Source organism: Corvus hawaiiensis, chromosome 37, assembly GCF_020740725.1.
Source record: "Corvus hawaiiensis isolate bCorHaw1 chromosome 37, bCorHaw1.pri.cur, whole genome shotgun sequence".
Lineage (NCBI taxonomy): Eukaryota > Metazoa > Chordata > Aves > Passeriformes > Corvidae > Corvus > Corvus hawaiiensis.
Window position 1 is genome coordinate 250,496 of NC_063249.1, and position 23,444 is coordinate 273,939.

Sequence of the window (23,444 nt, forward strand, 5' to 3'; positions counted from 1 at the left end):
TGTGTCCCCAGGATAGAACAACCAACTCACGAAGATAGCGGCAGTGGATCTACGGGACTTCCGCAGGCCTTCTGGACTGCAGACATCTCTGACCAAAGGCCACAGATGACATGTACCCTGATCCTGCCGAACGCCCGTCCACCCCGGACTCAGCTTCGAGTCTGCAGGCGAGAGACAACTGCCCCAGGCAAAAGTCTGGGTACGGAATTTACTCACTAACCAGTGGGAAGGCCTGCATGAGCTTATCGTTTGGGGTCATGGGTATGCTTGCGTTTCCACAGATACTGGGGTACGGTGACTACCTTCAAAATGCGTTCGCCCTGACCTACGGCACCAGAAGCAGAACAGGCAACCTCCAAGTGATGACCAGAACGCCAACCATCCAAATGGCGACCAGAATGTAGATCATCAGCCTAATGACTCTTCTGATGATGACCAAGATGTTGACCATCAGGCAGATGGTCCTTCTACAAGCAAAGACTGGGATGGTCCTTCCACAAGCAGAGACTGAACCTTAAATTTCTTGTTATGGAGTCAGATAGTTAAAGTCTTAAGGACATATTTGGAATTAATAACTGATGTAGATTTCTATTTAGGATTAATAGTAGAGTTGTTATCTTACAAAACAAAAAGGGGGAATTGTAGATACAAAAATGCTGCTAGCAAGGATTTTCTTGCTATTTTCTAAGTCCGTGAGAGACTTTTCTCTCTCACAGAAGAGGTAGCAGAGTATGGAAACAACCAAGTCACCTGCAACCTTGAAAAGTCTTGTTTATGGTATAGTAGAAAAATATTTTGACAATGGATGTTTTAGGATTTTAGCCAATCACCCCCAAGGGGTGGCTGGTCCTTTGTCCAATTAGACTACGAAGAAAAAAGTCTATAAAAGAGTTTGTAAAATAATTAAATGAATAAATCTTGCTGCACAATTCCTGCCTGCTGGATCTTCTCTCCTCCTCCTCCCTATGGCTGCGGGACACGGTGATATACCCTAGGGCCCAGGCCAGCAGTAATACAATAACAACACTGTCTTGGGGTGACGTTATGATGTGTATCCCATATTGCTGCCTATGCCCAGAAATTCATTTTTGTGCCTTTCTATGCCTCTAAACTGAGCCTGAGAGGAGGAAGAAAAAAATTGAGCAAAACTTTCTCAAAGCAGTTTGCAGCTCGTTCAAGGTCATATAAAGATAGCAGGTTTTTTTCTCCCCCCAGCTGCGGCAGGGGAGCGAGGAAGCACCCGGCTTGCTGTTTTTCCAGTCAGCTTTTGGCCAGTTTGTTTTCCAGTTTGCTGGTTCTCCGGAGAGAGACTGAGAGTTGGACTTTGCTTTTCCTTCTCTGGAATTCCGGATTTTCTCCCTTTTCTACTGGACTGCTTTCAACCTCAGAGCACATCGGGAGGACTTTCCACCGGGCACAGAGGGCCTGGCCCTGGGCCAAGCCCCAGCTCCGAGGAGACCAAAGGGAGGACTCTAATGCTTTCTCAGGTTTTTCCTCCACAGCGAGAGATTTTACCATTTAACCTTATTTTCCTTTCCCGGGTGTTTGTTAAATAAATAGTTTTATCTTCACTTTCCTTCGAGGAAAATTTTTTTTTTTTTCCCAAACCTGGTGGGGGGGAGGGGTGGTTGTGCCTTCTCTCAGAGGATATATTTCTAAATTTGGCCAAACCGGTACAAACACTGATGAAAAGGAAAAGCTCATTGCCATGTGCTGGGTCCTGGCTAACGCTTACCGCACGCTGCTGGATTCTGTAGGACAGAATATACAGCCAGAGGGGCAGGAGAATAAGCCAGCAGACACCCCAATCACTCCAGCTGCATCTAAAGCAGATTGGGAGCCTAAACCAACAAGAATTGCCCCTGTCCAGAGAAAGAAACACAAAGCCAAATCCATTCGCCCAGTGGATGATGATGAGCAGCCAGGACCTTCACAGCCAGCAGAGGAAGTGGAACCTGAAATCATTACCGAGTCCCTGTTCATAGAGAGCCTTCGTACCCCAAGGAAAGATTACACCCGACGGCCTGATGAAACTATATTAAGTTGGATGGTCCAAATCTGGGACACTGCAGGTGATGGTACAATTCTGGATGGCATTTGGGATCCCTGTCATGTGATCTAAGTATCGACCAAGGAATGACAAGGGGCCCTGAACTCTTGGTCTCTGAACACGGCTCTTAAGAAGTGTGAAGGAAAGATATCTGTGCCGAGAAGATCTCCAGCTGCAGCTAAACCCCTGGAAGACCATGGAACAAGGGATTCAATGCCTGAGAGAACTGGCAGTGATAGAGGTCATATTCTCAGATGACCAAGCAATTAGGAGCCCTGACATGGAATGACGGGGACGAGACAGTGAGTTCTATGGTGAGGAGGCTCCAGGCATATGCAGACACTGTGCATGGCTCAACACAAGCAAGAATTGCAGCTGTGGAAAAGAGTCTGTCAGAGACCATACAGAAGATGCAAGATAGGATGGACAAGACTCATCAGAAACTCAGGAAGGAGCTGAAAGAGGGCCTTCTCCAAATCGCAACAGTGCAGGTCGGAGGCCCTGTTACCAGAAGCAGACGTCCCATGGCTAGGGAGAGAGCGTACACCCCAAGAGCTGAACTGTAGTTCTTCCTGTGTGACAGTAGGGAAGACATGAGGAGGTGGGATGGAAAACCAACTTCTGTCCTGGCAGCACAGGTGCGTGAATTGAAGGATGGTAATGCTGAGAGAGGGAGTTCCACCAGAAAGGAAGTAGCTTGAGTTTTGAATGATAACCAAGACTAGAGGGGCCCTGCCTCTAGCCAGGTAGAGGCCAGGGAAAATTGCGTCTTTTGGACGGTGTGGGTTCGATGACTTGGCACATCAGAACCACAAAAATACGAAGCCTTGGTTGACACGGACGCGCAGTGCACCTTGATTCCATCAAGACACATTGGGGCAGAACTGATTTCTATTTCTGGAGTAACGGGAATCACAGCAGTTGACCCTGCTTGAAGCCAACATGAGCCTAACTGGACAAGAGTGCAAGAAACATCCTATTGTGACTGGCCCAGGGGCCCTGTGTATTCTGGGCATAGATTTCCCCCATAGCGGGTACTTCAAAGACCCAAAGGGACTCAGGTGGGCATTTGGGATTGCTGCTGTGGAGGCAGAGGGCATTAGGCAATTGAGCACCCTGCCTGCGCGGACCGAGAATCCTTCTGCAGTTGGGCTTCTGAAGGTAGAAGAGCAGCGAGTGCCAATTGCCACCTCGACAGTGCACTGCCGGCAGTATCGGACAAATAGAGATGCTGTGATTCCCATCCACAAGATGATCCGCGAGCTGGAGAGCCAAGGGGTGGTCAGCAAGACCCACTCACCCTTCAACAGCCCCATCTGGCCTGTGCGCAAGTCTGACGGGGAATGGAGATTGACTGTGGACTATCGTGCCTTAAATGAAGTGACTCCACCATTGAGCGCTGCTGTGCCGGACATGTTGGAGCTCCAGTACGAGCTGGAGTCCAAAGCAGCGAAGTGGTACGCCACTATTGACATTGCCAATGCATTTTTCTCCATTCCTCTGGCAGCAGAGTGCAGGCCTCAGTTTGCCTTCACCTGGAGGGGTGTGCAGTACACCTGGAATCGACTGCCCCAGGGGTGGAAGCACAGTCCCACCATCTGCCATGGACTGATCCAGACTGCACTGGAAAAGGGTGAGGCTCCAGAACATCTGCAGTACATTGATGACATCACTATGTGGGAGAACACAGCATCAGAGGTATTTGGGAAAGAAGATCATCCAGATTCTCCTGGAAGCTGGTTTTGCCATCAAGAAGAGCAAAGTCAAGGGACCTGCCCGAGAGATCCAACTCCTGGGGGTGAAGTGGAAAGATGGATGGCGTCAGATTCCTACTGAGGTTATCAATAAAATCACTGTGATGTCTCCACCGACCAACAAAAAAGAAACACAAGCTTTCCTAGGTGCCATAGGCTTTTGGAGGATGCACATTGCTGAATATAGTCAAATTGTGAGCCCTCTCTATCTGGTTACCCGTAAGAAGAACGATTTCCACTGCCCTTAACAGCAGCAAGCCTTCACCCAGATCAAGCAGGAAATCACTCATGCGGTAGCCCTGGGTCCAGTCAAGACAAGACCAGAGGTGAGAAACGTGCTCTACTCTGCAGCTCGGAATAAAGATCTGTCCTGGAGCCTTTGGCAGAAGGTGCCTGGTGAGACTCGAGGTCGGCCACTGGGATTCTGGAGCTGAAGCTACAGAGGGTCTGAAGCCAACTACACCCCAACAGAGAACGAAATCCTGGCTGCCTCAGAGGTAATCGGCACTGAAGCACAGCTCCTTCTGGCACCCCAGCTACTGGTGCTGGGGTGGATGTTCAAAGCAAAGGTTCCCTCTACCCACCATGCCACCGTTGCCACATGGAGCAAGCGGATTGCCCTCATAACACAACGTGCCCATATTGGAAACCTGAATTGCCCTGGGATCTTAGAAATAATCACAAATTGGCCTGAAGGTGAAAACTTTGGTCTCACTGATGAGGAGGAACAAGTGACATGTGCTGAGGAAGCTCCACCATACAACCAACTGCCATCAGAAGACACACGCTACGCTCTTTTCACCGACATTTCTTGTCTCATCATAGGGATGAACTGGAAGTGGAAAGCAGCTGTACACACAACGGGTTGCAGAAGCCACTGAGGGAGAAGGTGGATCGAGCCAACTTGCTGAACTCAAAGCCATCCAGTTGGCTCTAGACATTGCTGAAAGAGAGAAGTGGGCAAAGCTCTACCTTTACACCAATTTGTGGATGGTAGCCAATGCTCTGTGGGGGTGGCTGGAAAGGTGGAAGAAGGCAAACTGGCAGCGTAGGGGAAAACCAGTCTGGGCTGCTGAGGAGTGGAAAAGCATTGCCACTCAGGTAGAGAAGCTACCCGTGAAAGTCCGTCATGTAGATGCCCATGTCCCCAAGAGTTGGGCTGATGAGGAACACCGAAACAACGAACACATAGATCAGGCTGCAAAGATAGAGGTTCAAAGATAGATTTGGATTGGCAGCACAAGGGAGAGTTGTTCGTAGCTTGATGGGCCCATGATGCCTCAGGTCATCAAGGCAGAGATGCCACCTATAAGTGGGCACGAGATTGAGGGGTGGATCTAACTATGGACAGTATCTCCCAGGTTATCCATGACTGTGAGACATGCGCTGCGATCAAGCAGGCCAAGCGGGTGAAGCCTCTGTGGTACGGTGGGCGATGGTCCAAATACAAGTATGGGGAGGCCTGGCAGATTGATTACATCACACTGCCTCAAACCCGCCAAGGCAAGTGCTACGTAGAAGCCACCACTGCATGGTTGGAGACCTACCCTGTGCCTCATGCCACAGCGCGTAACACCATCCTGGGCCTTGAAAAGAGAGTCCTTTGGAGGCATGGTACACCTGAGAGAATTGAATCTGACAGTGGGACTCATTTTAGGAATAGCCTTATTAACACCTGGGCTAGAGAACATGGCATTGAGTGGGTGTACCACATCCCTTACCATGCACCAGCAGTTGGCAAAGTGGAATGGTGCAATGGCCTGCTCAAAACCACCCTGAAGGCACTGGGTGGGGGAACTTCTAAAAACTGGGAGTTGCATTTAGCTAAGGCCACATGGTTGGTGAACACCCGAGGCTCCACCAACCGAGCAGGGCCTGCCCAATCCAAACCCCTGCATACAGTAGATGGAGACAAGGTCCCAGCAGTGCATGTCAGGGGACTCTTGGGAAAATCTGTTTGGATTACTTCTGTATCGAGTAAAGACAAACCCATCCGTGGGGTTGTCATTGCTCAGGGGCCAGGCTGCACATGGTGGATAATGCAGAAGGATGGAGAGACATGTTGTCTCCCTGTACCGCAGGGAGATTTGATGGTGGGTGAGAACCGCTTGTAATGTTGGAATGTCTATATATGTTTGTTGAATGTTACTGCCACTGTTTGTATATAGCTATGTATATATGTATAAACGTGTGTGTTTGAAGTTGAAATGTATTAATTTGGGCATTGAGCAGACGGTATGGAATAAGGGGTGGAATGTCCTGGAGTGACGTTATGAAGCTGCTTTATTCCTTAACCATCTGCTCAATGCCCAAGTATGCTGTGCCTTTAAGATGGACCCGGCAGTGGGGCCGGAGCCACTGACCCGAGGGGGAGTTGAATGGTTTGGCCCAACGGCTCCAGGGGTCAGGAGGGAGTGCGCCGGGAGCTCTGTGCTGGTTTTCTGGGGTTCCTTTGTGTTCCAGCTAGTTGGGAAAAGGTTCTGTTGTGTTTTTTTCTTGTTCTTCTTTTCCCCTTTCCTTCCCCTTGCCTCACTGCCTCCCTTCCCTCCTCACCGGTCCAGGGAGTCTGCGGGGGCAGCCCCAGCAGACCCGCGGGGTGGCCCCGGCTGGTCCGAGCCCAGATGTCTGTTCCCTCTCTGAGAATTTGTTGTATTTTGAGGGGTTTTTTTTATCTTGTTCTACCCTGTTTTGTTTGTGTGTTACTAAACAGTTTGGTTTCTTTTTCCCACCTTCACTTCTTGTGACCCATTTGTCTCATCGACGGAGGAAAAGGGGAGGCGCTTTTCCCTTTGCAGGAGACACTCACTCTAGAGTGTTTCCTCCTGAAGTTTTGTCTCAAAAACTGAGACATCTTTTAAAACCCAAGCGCAGTGAGACGCCATTACAAGCTCTTACAGTATTTACTGATGGCTCTGGATGATCCCACAAATGTTTTTTACTTTGGAGGGTCAATGAGACTGGTATGTGGGCATCTGATGTGACTGTAGTTTCTGGGTCTCCACAAATTGTGGAATTAGCTGCAGTTGTTCGTGCTTTTCAAAAATGGCCCACGCCTTTAAATTTGGTAACAGATTCTGCTTATGTTGCAGGTATTGTTGAAAGAGCTGAAGCTGCTGTTTTGAGAGAAGTGTCTAATGTTGATCTTTTTCAGTGGTTGCAACAATTAATTTTCCTTTTAGACACCAGACAACATCCTTATTTTGTTATGCATGTTTGCTCTCACACAACGTTACCACGTGTTATAGCAGAAGGAAACTGACAAGCTGATTTGCTTACCTTACCTGTTCAGGTACTTTCTGATTGTTTTGCACAAGCCAAACTTAGCCATTCCTTTTTTCACCAGAATGTTGCAGCCCTTTGTCGCACATTTGCTTCAAAGTGCCAGCAAGCGAAAGACATCATTGCTGCTTGCCCTGATTGTCAGTCATAATTTTGTGACAGACTCACCGGGAATTAACCCACATGGCCTACAAAGCCTCCAGGTATGGCAAACTGATGTCACTCACTATCCTGAATTTGGCCACCTCAAATATGTTCACTCATCTATTGACACTTTCTCAGGTGCATTGTTTGCATCATGTCACACAGGAGAAACTGCCAAAGATGTTTGCCGCCATTTTTTGGCAGCTTTTGCAGCTTTAGGGATTCCCCAGCAGATTGAAACTGATAATGGTCCTGCTTACACTTCTCACTTACTTTCCTCCTTTTTCACATTATGGGGAATCATATTACAGGCATCCCTCAGTCCCCCACAGGACAAGCAATTATTGAATGTGCTCATTCAACACTTAAGCGTCTTTTAGCACAACAGAAGGCTGGGATGCACACCAATGGAAAGGCTACACAAGGCACTGTGTGTTTTTAATTTTTTAATTTGCTATGGTGATAGCAAGGTTCCCCCTATAATAAAACACTTTTCCACTTCTAAGGAAACATCATTAGACACAGGGCAGAAAGCACGAGTCCCTGTAAAAGACCCAGAAAGTGGGAAAATCATAGCTCCATTTCCCCTCATTACATGGGGAAGGGGTCATGCTTGTTTTTTCACAGATACTGGTCCTCGTTGGGTTCCAGCCTTCATTGAACAACCAGCTGATCAGAATACACAAAAGGATTAATGCCCTTGAATCGGTGATATACAGATAAAGACTCTAGTGTGCAGGCACATCTATGGCTTGCTTGAACACTTGGAAATCTTTGCTGAACAATGGCCCACTACTGTGGTGAAATATTCTAGCAGTACTCTTGTTAAAAGGTAAAGCTTGATTTATGCTAACAAAAGCTTTTTTAGTATTAATGCTTTTTTCTGTTACTTTTGCTTCGCCTGTTAATCAGCCAAAAACAAATGTATGGATAACTTTAGCCAGTCTAACAGGGCAGGATACCTTATGCTTGGCTACAGCCTCTCCTGAGAATCCATTTTCTACTTGCCTTGTTGGTTTAGATGAGGCCACATCCCTCTCAAACTCACATTCTTGATTCGGAAAATCATGCCGATGCTTGGGACCAACGGGTCCCATATCTCCCTCACGCAACTCTTGAACCCCAAGAAATAGAGCTTTTATGGTCCGTAAAAATGGACCTTTGTGTTAACTATTCTGGGAGCAACCAATCTAAAGCATGGGATGTTTCTGTGACCCAGCCTATATTAAGAAATGCAAGCACTTGCTGCAATTACACTACTAATATTTTCTCTCACTCTACTAATGCTCCATTATCACTACCAGCAGGAGTGTTTTTTATTTGTGGAGACAGAGCTTGGGCTGCTATTCCATCTCATATTAAGGGAGGCCCCTGTAGTTTGGGGCAACTCTTGCTGTTAACACGCAACACATCCATAATTTTGCAACATAGATTTCCGCAGAAAGAAAAACAGTATTCATGCGTTTGCCCGATTGTGATGATAACCTTGACTTTTGGTCACTACAGCGACATTGGGCAGCCTCCTTTTTTGCTCCAGGAGTAGCAGCCAGAAAAGCACTGGGATTGTTAAACAAGCTAGGGTGCGGGCTAGCTACACCAACTAATGCTACTTCGCTTGTTTTAACAGGATTGTTAACCAATGTTGATTCAATTAGATATGCTACATTGCAGAATCGAGCTGCTATTGATTTCTTGCTCTTAGCACATGGACATGGATGCGAAGATTTTGATGGAATGTGCTGTATGAACCTTTCTGATCACTCCCAATCTATTCACGTGAGTATTAAAGCTTTACAAGATAGTGTAGCCAAATTAAAAGTAGAAGATAGAGCTGATTGGTTTAATAGCCTTTTTGGAACTGGGGGATCACTGGATGGATCAAAAATTTATTTAAGATGGGAATGTTTATATTACGGGTGCTGTTAATCATAGTGATATGCTTGCCTTGCTTGATTCAACATATTCAGAGATTGACTAATAAATCAATAAAGCAAATAATGATCGTTGAACAGAGAGGGGGAATTAACAGGAACCAGAGAGCAACGAAAGCTGATAGTTGTGCAGACCTTCTAGCCTTGGTGCTGCAAAAGCCATGGGACAGATAAAAACTCAAGGCAAGAACAAGAAGCAGAGACAAAACAAAGCCCAAGGCAAGAACAAGAGGTAAACATGGAACGAACAAGATGCCATGACCTGAGCCTCTGGTGCAAAAGGATGATTAGCCAGGACACTGCTGTCACAAGAGGGAATCTGCAAGGACTTGATAGTGTTGCTATGGGAATGCAGCAGGGGGGTTTGAGCCTATGGATCTGCCCAGAAGTAGTAAACTATAAAATGCTGGTGATGTGTACAATAAACTGGCTTTGCTTGCTACACCCAGTAGAGTCCATGCCTCTTTAATCCCCGCACCTGAACGTGTATTAACACCTGGAACTTTTGCATGACAATGGAACTAAGGAGACCATTGTGACATTGTGGGGCCTCATCAAACCAAGGGTCCACTGTTGACACTGTGGAAACAAGGATACCCTTGTGACACTATGGAACCTTATCAAACAAGGAGACTATTGTTACACTACAGAGCCTCATGGAACCATGGAGACCATTATGACACTGTGGGGCCTCATAGAACCACGGGGTCATTGTGACACTGCGCAGCTTCATGGGATCAAGGAGCCATTGTCACTCTGTGAGGCCTTGTGTAACCAAGGGTACAATGTGATGCTACAGAACCAAAGAGTCCATGGTGATACTGTGGGGTGCCATGGAGCCAAGGGGTCGCTGTGACACTGCAGGACCTTGTGGAAGAAAAGGGCTATTGTTACAGTGCAGAGCCTCACGGAACAATGGAATCTATTGTGACACTATTAGGCCCTCTGGAACCAATGAGGCCATTGTGACACTGCACAGCCTCATGGAACCAAGAGGCCATTTTGGCACTGCAGGGCCTCCTGAAACTCAGGGTGCATTGTACCACTGCAAGGACTTGTGTAACCAAGGGACCATTGTGACACTGCAAAGCCTCATGAAACCATGGAGACCATTATGACACTTTGGAGCCTCAAATAATCAAAAGGGCCCTTGTGGCATGAAGGGGATCATAGTGACATTGTGGAGCTCCATGGAAACAAAGTGCCATTGTGACACTGCAGGGCCCAATGGAACCACGAAGTCATGAGACATTGCAGGGCCCCAAGCAATCAAGTGGCTTTTGTGACACTGCCAGGCCCCATGGAACTGAGGGGCCATTGTGACACTGCATAACCAAGGAGAAAATTGCTACACTGTGGGGCCTCACAGAACCAAGGGGCACTTGTGACACTGCGAGGCCCAATGGATCCAAGGATCTATTGTGACACTGCAGGGCATAATGGAGTCAAGAGTATTATTGTGACACTGCAAGGCCCCATGGAACCAAGGAAATTATTCTGACACTACGAGGCCTTGTGGAACCCAGGGATCATTGTTACTCTGTGGGGGCTCGTGGGACCAAAGGTCTATTGTGACACTGTGGAACAAAGGACATAATTGTGACACTGCTAGGCCTCATGGAAAAAAAAAGGCCATTGTGACACTGAGGGGCCTTTTGTAATCAAGGGTCCATTGTGACACTGCAAAACCAAGGATACAATGGTGAATCTGCAGGGCCTCATGGAACCAAGGGGCCATTTTGACACTGCAGGACCCAACGGAAGCAAGGAAACGAGGAACGGGTCTGGCTGACTTGACCTCCCAGGGGCTGCGTGACAGGTCCAGCTGACCTTGGCATGCCTAGGGCTGCTTCTCATCTGCCCTTAATACACCAGGGCTGCATGCTTTCCTTCCTGTGGGAAAGAATCATCCTTCTTCTCCAGGCGCCCATGGCCAAAACTGGGATTCTACCTCCAAAATTCCATATATCCAAGGAGTGCTCCCAGAGAAAACCTATCATTACAGTCAAGTCTGACTGAACTTGGCTTCCTGAGGGCCAGCTTTCACCTGGCTTCCAAACACTGGGGCTCCATGCTTTCCTTTTTATGGAAAAGAACCTTCTTGGTTCTTTTTATGGAAAACTGCCTTCTTGTCCAGGCACCCATGGCTGAAACTGGGATTCCACCTCCTAAAATTAGGTATATCCAAGGATTACTCCCAGACAAACAGCATGCCAATACTGTGTCTTTAACTGCTGCTGTTATAAATTTTTCAGAACTTATAAGTCAAATTCAGAAAGTGTCCCAATCATGGATGGTAGCCCTGGATGTGAAAGATACATTTTTCATGGAAGGGGCTTATCTTTTACAAGTGAGGTTTTCACTGGAATCCAACAAAGCAAAATTTGTGCTTGCCTGAAAGGGAGTGCCATACACCTTTAACAGACTCCCACAGGAGTAGTAACATTCTCCCAGGACTGCACTTTGCACTTGCCAAAATTTTACAGACAGTTTCACTCTCTCCAAATAATCTGACTGGAGGAGAGCCCCCTGAAACTGCAGGGGAAGCTGCAATAGTCATGTGGCAAGCACTTTGTGAAGTAGTAGAGATTCCACCTGAATCTCAAAACTTTTTTATTAATTAACACTGCCAGTTGCATTTTCAAACAAGCGTATTTCCTTACGTTTCTGTTTCAAAGGAATGCTGAATGAACTGCACCTGGATGGATGGATTAGGCTACACCAACCTTGAATGTATACAAGGAATACTGTCATTGGTTTTAGCTGTGATACTATTTTTGCTATGCATCCTTATCTGGAGATATAAATTTTGAGGATGGCAAGTCAACAGGTTGGATTTATAATATTATTCTATGCCCTGACAATGCAATTCCCCCCAACTCATAAGAAAGGTGCAAAATGACCATGCTCCCAAGCTTATGTTAAGTACACCACAAGTGTTGAGATTCCACCCAAAGGTAAGGACAATTTGAATCTTGTTGTTGTGGTTGTACATAAAGCTGAATTATATCTCAATAATGAATGGGAATGGGAGAAAATTGATGATGTAGGATCAAGATCACACATAACACCCATGACATTTCTGAAATACTGGCACTCCAGGCAATGCCCAGGGAAGGAATAAAAATAGGGTGCAGAGCAATCCATGGGTCTTCTCATGAAAAACCCACTGAAATTAAAATATACCATATCGATTTTACTAGACCAAGTAACAAGAAATCCTATTACCAGAAATCAGAATCAGATTGTTGGTACAATTTCACTTTTACACAACCTATGCTTCACATCTTGCTCACAGGGAAAATCGGGTGTAGAACCATAATTTGATTTTTTTAATTGTAGAACCCAAATAGTGGGATTTGTGTACGACAGGGTGGCCATGGATAGAGGAGTATCTGCTTTTTGACATGCCTACACCTGGCCTAAATTTATCTACAGTGGCACTGCACAACAACATCACCTTCTACAAGCAGGAGTGGACCATCATACACGAGACTGAAAATCAACATCCCATCTCTAAACGGAATTAAAGGAGACATCATCTTGACAGGACGCCAAGTTCAAAATAACACCAAGTGCATGACAACAGTCTTACACATTGTTATAAACTATGTTGAAGGAAAAGGTGGTGTAAATTATGCCAAAGGGAAAAACAGCATATATATCTGCTCTTTTAAGCATGAGTGCTGGCACACTCATTTAGAATACTCCATCCAACACTTGTAATGTGTCTCTGGACAGACCCCAACTCTCGATCGATCTTGGGCCTTCAATTCTAAATTGTTGTTGAAGAAAACACTCAGCCTCCAACAACTCCACCTTCTATCAAACTGTCTCCTCACATCTATAACATTGGTCCTTAATAAAATATACAGGTCAACAGCAAGTGTTATTTAACCCAACATGGTCTCTCAGATGAGTTAAGCTGTTAATGCAGGATAATGTTTCCACAATCCAACCAGCTTGCTCACCATTCCTGAAAACTTCTTATGTGGGATGGTTGTGTACATGAGTTCTCACTTCATCCATGTGAACCAGGATGGATGTGACTGGCATCCTGGGAACGGGATTGGGAGTTCTAAATAGCGTAGAGTCTGAAGTAATAATAAACAAACTAGTCACAATTAACAATGACTTAAATAAATTGCAACACCCTCTATGATCTTCCCTTTTGGCTTTGGGAATTAATCAATGGCTTCTGACAGATATATTACCTGGGGAGAGGGAGAGAATTATGAAAAGGACCATTAGTTGATCATAGATGCACTTAGTGTAGTTAAACTAATATCTCTTTGGTGTTTAGTTGTATTCAAGCTCATCTGTGAATTCAATCAATGACAGCTGCAGTCATAGGGGAAGGAAAAGAAGGCACCTTACCCACTGAAATTCAAAAGCTAATTTGGGACAATGTGATTAAATTTGAAAGGAAATTCCAATCCTGGTAGTACCTAGTAAATTTTACCTATGACCCCATCAGCAGCACAGCCACAGCTTTCATGTTAACAATATGCAATGCTTTGGTGTATGAGATATACCCAATCATTTCATTAGGTTTAAATCATGATGGGACTGTACTCTATTCTCTGGAGCATAGATTATAGGCCTGAAAAGATGGAAATCAATGGCAAACTGTCAATATCAACGCATGCATTGTGCGGGAGCAACAAGGATTCATTTGCGAAAGTAACACTGTGGGAACCCAGAGTGCAGAGAATATTTCTCTGTTTTGAGGGGTTTCATCCCCCTGAACAACACTGGTTTTGACCTCTGCCCTTGGAAAAAACTGCCTACTCTTAGAAAAGAACTAGAAACTACACTAGTGTAAATTAGGTGATAGACTACTATGTAAGATTGTCACAGGGTGAAAAATTTAGAGGTTTTGGGCTTGTTAATGTAGTAAATAGATAAAAGCAAAAAACATCAAAATGGAGGATTGTTGTTCTCCAGACCTTCTTCTTCTCCTACTCCATATTCTGCAGTAAAAATAGTTTGAGATGATTGGACAAAGAATTCCGCAATTCCTGGCTGTGTTACTAAATAATTGGTAGAAAAGTAAAAATAATGTACGCTTTTAGTAACCATTGGTTAATTTACCTTTAAAAAGGCTGTGTAAATATTGATAATTGGGCTCTCTCCTGCATTCCCTGCTTTGTGCTGTGTCTGGGTCATGCTAGTGGCTCTATTTCTCTGATAAGACTTAATAAACAACTATCAAGAAGCAGCGAAGACTGAGAGTCCCATTTGTCTCTGGAACTCCTGGCAAGGACTTTAAAAACTCTCCCATCAGGAGAGGTTTGATTACGGCACGATCAGTGTCAAACACCATCAAGGCCCAAGACATTTGTCTCAACACTGAGCAAAATGTTTGTCATTTTGAGATTCGTCCCAATGAAAACCTGGAAGCAGTACTTGTGTATACTGGTAAAGGATGCATTTGCATGAGAACCTCTTGCAATTTTTTATTTGTAGATAACCCTATTGTAGATACAAGTAATCACTAATATTTGTACTTGTTTACAGGATGAGATTTTAGTTATCTAGCTCCCATTACATCCTATCAATTTTTGCAATCTAACTACACTCTGATTCAAGATTTACAGCCTACGCCAATTGTTATGAACCTCACACTGGTAAAGGAACTGTTACAACATGCAGACCTGAGACAAGCTCAAGAGAATGGGCAGAAGACTTTGGCTACCGTCCATCATGACATGGAAGACATACATCGTGTGATGGTGAAGAAAGATGGAGAACACTGAAGGTGAAACACTCTTTTTGGATGGTCACCTACAGCTACTGGAATTTTCAGATGAATGCTTCACCCTGTTGGCATTTTATTGATAGCAACCCTTTTGCTTTTTGTTCTAATAATTGCATTGTATGTTAAAGTTTGGATGATTATGAAACAATTAATATGAATATTAATTAATAATTAATTAATTAATATGAAACTTACTGACTACCCTCACTAATACTAACCCACCCATGCACTACAACTGTACTAAACCAAAGCATGAAATATTCTCAAACTCTGTTTGGATATTGTGAAGTTCGAGTGACTATAGTCATGGGGTGGATTATGTGGGAAAATGACTGGAGACCCTGTAGACAGGTAACTGAAGACACAATCAGAGGAAACTGAGGAGTTATATTGGCATCTTAACGGGAGTTACAACCGTATGGAAATTATAGGGTAAAATCACAGCTGCTGCTCCCTGGATGGAATGTAGTTGGCAGGACTTGAAACCTATTCCAAAACGATTCCCCATCCACACACACCTGCTGAGGGGGATGGAATGGAGGGTGGGACAGAGCGGAGACACCAGGGCCAGCCTCTGTGGAAATCTTTGCAGGGACGGGAACTCAGTGGTGCTTTGCAGCTGGTAAACCACATTCCACCTGTCAGCCAGGTGAGATAGGGGAAGATGTCCTGCTGCAGAACCAGCAACTGTGGCAAAATCCCTCTCCTTATAAGAACTTGCTTCATTAAAGCCTAATATTAACACACCTCCATCCCAAAGGTACCTGCCCCCAAGGTTCAACTGCCCTGTCACTTGGGCACAAGCTCTGTGTTCTTTTTGACTGTATCTTTAAAAGCAAAGTGAGAGAATTTTACACCCATCAGTAACACAGGTAGATATTGACTTGAGTTACTCAAGCTCCACCTAAACACAAGGAAATTCTATAAAAGTAAGTTGAGGATGGGGTAAAAGTTGGGGAAGACTCCATCGTAACTGCTGGGATCAGGCAAGAGGCTAAACTGGTCTTCTCCCCCATAGGCATACCTATTGGGTAAGAATTATACTCTGTGTGTTCTGAACATTTTCTTGGGGATTAAAGCTTGTAGTTACATTCCTTCAAATATATTTTTGCAATCAGACACTATCATCAACTACCTTCAAACCTGAACCTGTCACAATTTTATATTAATAAAGAGAGTTATTCCATTAACTGTCAGTGTGAATCCTTCCCGGGCACTGGCAGTTGCTGGCAGCAGGGAACACACTCCAATAAAGGGGAAGAGCTGCTGAGGGCTCTCCCTTGTGCTGTTGGTGTCTCCCTGACTCAGTCAAACACCACCTGATCCAGCAGGGTGGCTCAATGCAGAGTTCCCCTAATGGGATGGTGACAGACAAATTGGGCACAAGGGTCTCAGCTTTCCTGGGCACAGACTAAGGGAGTAAATCTCCCCACACTAAGGGTGGAGGAAGCCTCTCCTTTCCAAGTGACACTCACTGGGAGTAGCTCAGCAGAGGGAAAATTGTGAGCAAAGGAAGGGTAAATTCTGCATAATTGAAGTCTTGAGAGCAAAGTCCCTGCCTTGCAGATGTGCTGCAAGGGAGCCTAAATAAGTATCATCATCATCATCATCACCATCAGCTCTTTATTTATAAAAGGTGAAACACTGACCTCTTGCATAACACAGCCCAGATGAATTATGGAAAGTAAACCAACATTTTAAAGCAGCAAATCCATGTTCCAGAGAATTCCCTGACACAGGAGGAAATCCATGATTTACTCTTAAATTCACTTTCTGGTTAAAACCAAACCCACCTGATCTCCCGTCTGAGTTCACCTGACACCAGCTAGAGCTTGGGAAATGTTTCTTGCTCTGCTGATGCCTCCTTTGGTGCCAAGTCCCTTTCACTGCTGTTGTCTCTCCTCCCCGAGCAGATCCCCAGGTGAGGAGGTGCTGCAGGTGCCAGAGCAGAGATTCCCCTGCAGCCCTGGAGAAGAACAGAGTGAGGCAGATGCTGCCTCTGTGCCCCAAGTGCCTCCACCTGAGGGACTCACCCCATGGAAAGGGACCTGGAGCAGCTCCTGAGGGACTGACACCCCTCCAACCCATTTCCCCCAGGAGCTTTTTCATCAGGTTTTCTCTTCCTGTCTCTTCCTGAAGCGTGAGTGATGGAGCAGCCTGGAGGGGGGCGCCCGGGGTCAGCCAAGGTCACCCACCCCAAACGTCCACCAGTTTTAGCATGCCAGGCTGGTTTGGGTTGGAAGGGACTTCAAAGGTCATCTCAATGCACTCCCTGCCATGGGCAGGGACACCTTCCACCATCCCAAGTTGCTCCAAGCCCTGTCCAACCTGGCCTTGGACACTTCCAGGGATGGAGCAGCCACAGCTTCTCTGGGCACCCTGTGCCAGGGTGTCACCACGCTCACAGGGAGGAATTTCTTCCCAATATCCCATCTAACCTTGCCCTCTGGCAGGTGAAAACCCTCACCCTCCATCCTGTCCCCTACCTACATACATATCAGCCCAAAAACTGGCTCAGGCAGTCCCTGCCTAGCTGTGGCCATCTGGGGTAGCCCCTTTTGGGGGGCTCGGGGGAGTGCTGGGCATTTGGGCAGATCTATGGGTTGTTTCAGGGGGCCTCAGGGGGTTTTAGAGGGAGTTTGGGAGGGCCCTGACGGTTTATAGGGTGTTCGGAGGGGGGGGAGCTATGGGGTATTTTGAGGGGACTCCAAGGGTATTTGGGGTCTAGTGAGGAGTTTGGGGGAGTATGTAGGGGATGGTGGGGGTCTCTGGGGTTTTGGGGGGCGGGGCTATAGAATGTATACTGCAGGTCCCCAAAGTCCTCTCAACCTCTCCTTCACGTGGCAGGATTTGATCTCCACCTGTCCAGGAAGCTCACCACACAGATTGTTCCCGACTCCCATGAAATTTTTTATGTACGCAACACGCAGGAATGCTTTTCCTGCAATTTCCCTGGCTCCAAGAGGGACCATGGGAGCGGCACGAAGAGGTGGGGGGCTTGTCCATCCCTCACATGGGCAACTGCAGTTTTAATTCAAATTTTAATTAAAGGCTGAACTGTTGCCGATACTGCGATAGGGTCAGGCTCTTTCTCACACCGCTGTCATCGCACCGATTCCCCGGGGCGCTTGACGGGCCCTTGGAGGGCAGTTGGGGGTGCTTGCGGGATCACTTAAGGGTCTGGAGGGGCACTTAGGGGTCGGGGAGGCAACTGGAGTGCACTTGGGGGTCCGAGGGGACATATAGAGGGCATTTTGGGGGCCAGTAAGGGACCGGGGGCGGGCAGGCTTAGGGATCGCGGAGGGCACTTGAGGATCAGGAGGGGGACATCTGGGGGCACTTACGGCTCAGGGAAGCACTTGGGGGCACTCCCGGCCCCGACCGGGCTCTCGGGGGCCGCGGAGCATGACGGGAACCGCGGAGCATGACGGGAACCGCAGTCCCGGCTCTACAGGCGCGTTACGGCGCCCCGAGGCATTTCGGGACTTGTAGTCCGGGAAGTGAGTAAACTGGCGCGGAACCGGGGCACCGCCCCCAACGCCGCGTTCTCGGGCGCCGATTGGCTCAGAGCGAGGACGGGCGGGCGCGACGGCCAATGGAAGGCGGCAGGGCCCGAGGGATTTGGGGGCTGTTTCTGACGCCCCCCATGACCCCCCGCAGCCCCCTCGGGGGCAGGGGGACACCAGAACCCCCCGGCGCCACGTTGGCCGTGAAGGTGAAGAAGCCAGGTGAGCCGCCCCACACGGGTTTGGGGGTTCCCCTGCCCGATACGCCCAGCAACCCCCCCAGACGCCACAGTGTCCGCCCCTCGTCCCCACAAAGCCCCCAGCTCTTTCCTGGGCCTCCCAAAACATCCCACAGACCCCAGGACAGTTAAAGACTCCCCCCCTCCCCACCCCCCCAAAGCCCAAGGGTCCCCCCAAACTCCTTCCTGGACCCCCAACAACTTCCACAGACATCCCCCAACCCCATAGAGCTCTTCTGGACCCCCCTATAGACACCCAGTGCCCCTCCCACCCACTCCCGATTTCCGGCGCTCCCCATACACCCCCAAACCCCTTTGGGCAGCTTCAGAGCCCCTGCAAACACCCCACACACCCTCCTGGACCCCCTAGAGACGTCCAGCACCCGACCAACACCCTCTTTTGAGCCCCCAGAATCCCCCAAATGCTCTTGGGGCCATATGGGGGGAGAGGGGATTGGGGGCAACGCCAAAGGTGGGGGAGGAAAGGGAGGGGATTTTGGGGGTCTGCCCACCTCCCTGGTGCAATTTTGGGGTGTCATTGCTTTATTGAACCCACCATGGGTTGGGGGCGCCCTGGTGGGGGTTCCAGGAGGGTCTCGATGGCCCTGGGGGGAGAAGGGAGAACAAATGGGGGGTTAGGGGGACCTGGCGGAGGCGCAGGGGCAGACCCCTAAAACTTGGGGATGGGAGCGTCCTACCGAAGCCGTCCCCTTATGGCTCGGCGGTGGCATCGCAGCATCCAGAGGAGGGGGTCCCCCAGACAGCCTGGGGGGGCCTCCGTGTCACAGGGGGTGGCAGTACCACAAGTGTTCCCCCAGCCCCACAAGTGACTTCCTGACCCAGAAGTGCCTCCCCAACCCACAAGTGGTGCCTCAGTCCCTCAAGCGACCCCCATACCCACGAGTGTCCCCCCAGCCCCTCAAGTGAACCCCTGACCCAGAACTGCCCCCCCCCCCCCCCAGCCCCGCAAGTGCCCTGCAGCCCCACAAGTGACTGCCCTGGCCTACAAGTGCCCTGCAGTCCCAAGAAGTATCCCCGTGGCCCCCAGGTGACCCCCACCCACAAACGCCCCCTGGCCCGCGCGGGCTCCTCTGCTCTCTCACCCAGCGGCTGCTGCAGCGGCGCCCCCTGCAGGGCATCACGGGCACTGCTCCTGATTGGCTGCGGCGCCTCACGGGGCTCACGTGACCTCAAGCCCGGCCCCCCCCGGCGCAGGGGCTCGGGAAGCGCCTCCCTTGCGGGCCGCAGGGCATCCTGGGAGTCACGTGGCCGCAAAGGTGGCGCACACCGCAGAGCCTCGAGGCAGTCAGGTGACCCCCAACATGGCTCCTGCCGCAAAGGCTCATGGGACTCTCGCTTCCCACAGGGTGGCGCCCCCTGGTGCAGAGATGCCCAGCAGCTGCGGCTGACTGGCGACAGGGCCTCGCGGGAGTCACGTGCCTGTGAGTACAGCGCCCCCTGCCGAGCACCCAGAGGGCCGCTCCCCGTTGCCCAGAGGGCCCCGCGGGAGCCGGGCGGCCTCCAGCAGGGCTCCCGCCGCAAGGGCTCCTGGGAGCCGGCCTGCGCTGAAGGCGCCCCCTGGCGCAGGGGCTTGCAGAGGTGCCTCCTGATTGGCCAGTGACCCCCGGGGGGATCACGTGGCCCCCAGGGCACGGCCCCCTGCACGGCCCCGGGGGGGTCATGTGACCTCCCCCGTGGCACCCCCTGCAGGGCGCCCTGGGGAGCGGCAGAGCCCGGCAGGGCCCTCCCCGCCGAGGGCGCGTCCAGCGCCGGCTCCTCCCTTTGGCACCGCCTCAAGCGCCACTGGACGAGGGGATCGCCGAGGGTGGATCTGGAGGGGGCGGAGCCAAACGGAGGCTTCGCCCTTTGTGGCCCGCGGGGGCGGGTGCTGAGCAGGGCCTGGCTGGAGGGGGCGGAGAGGGTTGGGGAGGAGGGAGGACCCCTGAAATGCTGGCCCTGCACTGCCCCCCGCGGGGCTGGTGGTCCCGGACGGCATTTCAGGGCCTGCGGGGGCGCGCTTACGGGCAGAATGGGGGGCCTGGGGCATCGCTTGGGATCGGGTGGGGTAGTTGGGGGTCCCCGGGGCACTCTTGGGGATCACCTGGGGCAGGGGAGGGAACTGGGAGGCACTTAGGGGGTCTGGGGCGGTATTTGGGGGTCTGGGTAGCCCTTGGAGTCCGGGGCAACACTTAGAGAACGAGGGAGCAGATTGGGGTCCCCAGGGTCACCTGGGCGCACTTGGGGATCTCGAGGGGCACTCGAGGCCGGGCTGCTCTCCCACCTCCTTTGCACCAGCCGCTCCGTTCGCTGCTCCAGACTGAGCGTCTGCGGGGGGGATGCGGGGAGTGACGCGGGGCCCCCTCGAACCCCCCAAATTCTCCCCCGGGATCCCCCACGTCCCCGCCTCGGTCCCCTCCGGACCCCTCAGGCCTCACCCGCTCCATCGCCCGCGCTCTCGCTTGGCTCCGCCCCAGCGCTGCGAGCTCGGGCGCTGATTGGTTGAGGACGGGGACGGGCGGGCGCTGCGGCCAATGGGAGGCGGGGGAAGGGGAAGGCGGGAAGCGGCGGCGCCGAGCGCGGCGGGGGAGGGGTGGGGTCCCTGAGAGGGCTTTGGGGTTCCTGGAGAGGATGTGGGGATTCCCTGGAGGGGTTTGGGGGCTCTGGAGGGACTGAGGGAGTCCCTGGAGTATAAATGGGGGGAACCTTGGAGGGGTTTGCGGGTCAGGGGGCAGGCACAGAGGGATGCCCAGGGAGGTTTGGGGCTCACTGAGATGGTTTTGAGGGTCCCAGGGAGGTTGGTTGGGGATCCCCAGGAGAGGGTTTGTTTGGGGACGGCGGCTGGCGTGGTTGTGGGCGTCTTAGAGGGGATTTGGCAGTCCAGGAGGGTCGAAGGGGTTCCCATGTGGTTTGAGAGGTCCTGGGTGGGGAGCCCCTCTCTGAAAGTGGCAGAGTTGGGATCCCACTGACAGAGACCCCCAGTCTCCCCCACAGACCCCCCCACATCTCCTCTAGAAACCCCAAACCTTCCCAGGGACCCCCAAGCCCCGACAGGACTCTCTCAGCTCCCCTTACAACCGTAAGCCCGTCCAAGGTAATCATACCAAAATTGGTTGGAAAAGAAACTTTCTAACACAATTTGCAGCATTAGAAAGCAGGCATTCTTTATCCGCGCAGGACACACTGAGGGATTTCTCCTTTAATCTGATGTGTGCGGTGAAACTACAACAGGGTATGGTCCTGGAGGAACCACGAAGGGGTCTCTGGTGGTCATATTCACTGAATGCTTCCATATTACAGGTGACCTTTCCTTGAACTTTTTCTGTGGCCATGCGTAGTTGCTTCTTGTTACATAACTTGCCAAAACCCCACTGTATTCCTCATTAACTATTTGTCCACTGGTTCCAGCTATGCTTGTGATCCTGTGTGCATACCTTTACATCCTTTCATCTTTTTTGCAGTTAGTCTTTAAGCTCCATCCAGCACCTTCAGGGGAACTGAAAATTTCTCTTCTCCGTGTCATTTATCAGGAACCCCAAAACCCTTCCAGGGACCCCCAACAGCCCCGGGGACCCCCATCTCTCTGCAGGGACCTTGTGGTTTGGGGGTTCAGAGGGCTGAGAGTATGCCTGGGTAGTTTTGGGGCATCCCCATGTGGCTTTTGGGGTCCCTGGCTGGGTTTGGGGGGGTCCCTGTCTCTGGACATTTTTGTGGATCTCTGTGGGGTTCAGGGATTCCTCATTTTTATGTCTTCATTTTAAGGCAGAAGCCCTTTAATTCCCTGTTTTCCATCGTCTCTCCTGGCTCCAGCTGGTTTTCTTCAGCTTTTTCAGGCACTTGGGCCAGAATTTCCCATTCCCCGGAATTCCCCGCTGGGTCTCGGATCATTAATTTTGGGTAAAAAACATCCAGATTTGGGTCTGTCCTTCCCCCGGGATCAGGGGGCCAGAGGGCGCCGTGGGGGCAGCGATTCTGGGAGTTCAGGGAATTTGGCAGGATCGCCCAGGGTACCCCACCTGTCACGACATCCCTGTGGCACTCACACTTGCCGTGACATCCCTGTGGGTTCCACTCCCATCACGTCCCATCAGTGACAGGATCCAGCTGCCAGTTCCCAAATTCTCGGGAACTGTGGGTCATGCCCCCGGCCCCTCCTCCCATCCTGAAATTCTGCTGAATCTGCCCAAATCTGCAGGTTTGGGCCCAAATCCGCCCCCAGGAAGCCATGCCAGGAGGCCGTAGCCGAGGCCCATTTAGGTATAAAAAGAGTGATTTTGGGACAAACACTCTGTGTCTGCAGAGTTCTGGGAATTCAGGAGCTGAGGGGCTGGAGAGTGGGGGACGACTGGGGACGCTTCATTCCTGTTTTTTTCCTCATTGTTTGGGGATGGGCAGAAATTGAGGATTTTTTCTGCCCAGATTTCAGATTTTTTACTCTTTTCCCCTCCTCAGTTTTGTGTCTTTTTCCCTCTTTTCCCCTACAAGCTTCATGATTTTAACCCTTTTTCTTCCCAAATGTTGGATTTTAAAGACTTTTTGTGTCCAAATTTCTTTTTTCTTTTTTCCCATTTCCCCCCCAAATCTCAGGGGTTTTCCCTTTTTGTGCACTTTCCCCCCAAATTTCAGGTTTTTTCCCCTCATCATGCCCAATTTTTGGTGGTTTATTTCCCCCTGTTTGAGGGCAAATTGAGCATTTGGGAGGGTTTGAGTGGGACAAGGTGAGTGAAGGGTTGTCCTGGATGTTGAGCCCCATTTTGATCCAAATTTGGGGGATGTTGGGCAA

The 23,444-nt window shown here is 49.9% G+C and overlaps 1 protein-coding gene and 1 long non-coding RNA gene across 7 annotated transcripts; one reads left to right on the forward strand and one right to left on the reverse strand.

The window, feature by feature from the left end:
• Positions 1-11,735: 11,735 nt before the first annotated feature.
• On the reverse strand, positions 11,736-21,173 carry LOC125319223. Of its 6 annotated transcripts, none has more exons than XM_048290334.1 (6): positions 21,100-21,173; positions 20,903-20,989; positions 19,768-20,563; positions 19,221-19,269; positions 16,713-16,885; positions 11,736-13,252 (listed from the first exon to the last, which is right to left on the reverse strand). In XM_048290334.1, exons 1-6 carry the CDS (start codon positions 21,106-21,108, stop codon positions 13,146-13,148), a joined length of 1,221 nt encoding a protein of 406 aa, XP_048146291.1. In that variant the 5' UTR covers positions 21,109-21,173; the 3' UTR covers positions 11,736-13,145. The 6 variants fall into 6 exon arrangements, with proteins under 6 accessions (XP_048146291.1, XP_048146293.1, XP_048146294.1 ...); XM_048290336.1 differs by lacking the exon at positions 11,736-13,252 and adding an exon at positions 13,310-13,372; XM_048290337.1 differs by lacking the exon at positions 11,736-13,252 and adding an exon at positions 16,523-16,649 and having other exon boundaries at positions 16,735-16,885.
• On the forward strand, positions 18,357-23,133 carry LOC125319227. The gene is made up of 4 exons (XR_007200623.1): positions 18,357-18,647; positions 20,031-20,106; positions 21,839-21,961; positions 22,857-23,133. It is a non-coding gene; the product is annotated as an uncharacterized LOC125319227 (long non-coding RNA).
• Positions 23,134-23,444: the final 311 nt, after the last annotated feature.

Bases quoted from the DNA above. Each gene is read 5' to 3' on its own strand.
- LOC125319223 (XM_048290332.1), bottom strand. The intron at 19,270-19,767 runs GTGAGAGAGCAG...TTCTCCCCCCAG, and splicing joins GCCGCTGCAGCAGCCGCTGG to GGCCATCGAGACCCTCCTGG. The intron at 16,886-19,220 runs GTGGGTTCAATA...GTTCTTCTCCAG, and splicing joins CAGGGCGCCCCCAACCCATG to GGCTGCAGGGGAATCTCTGC.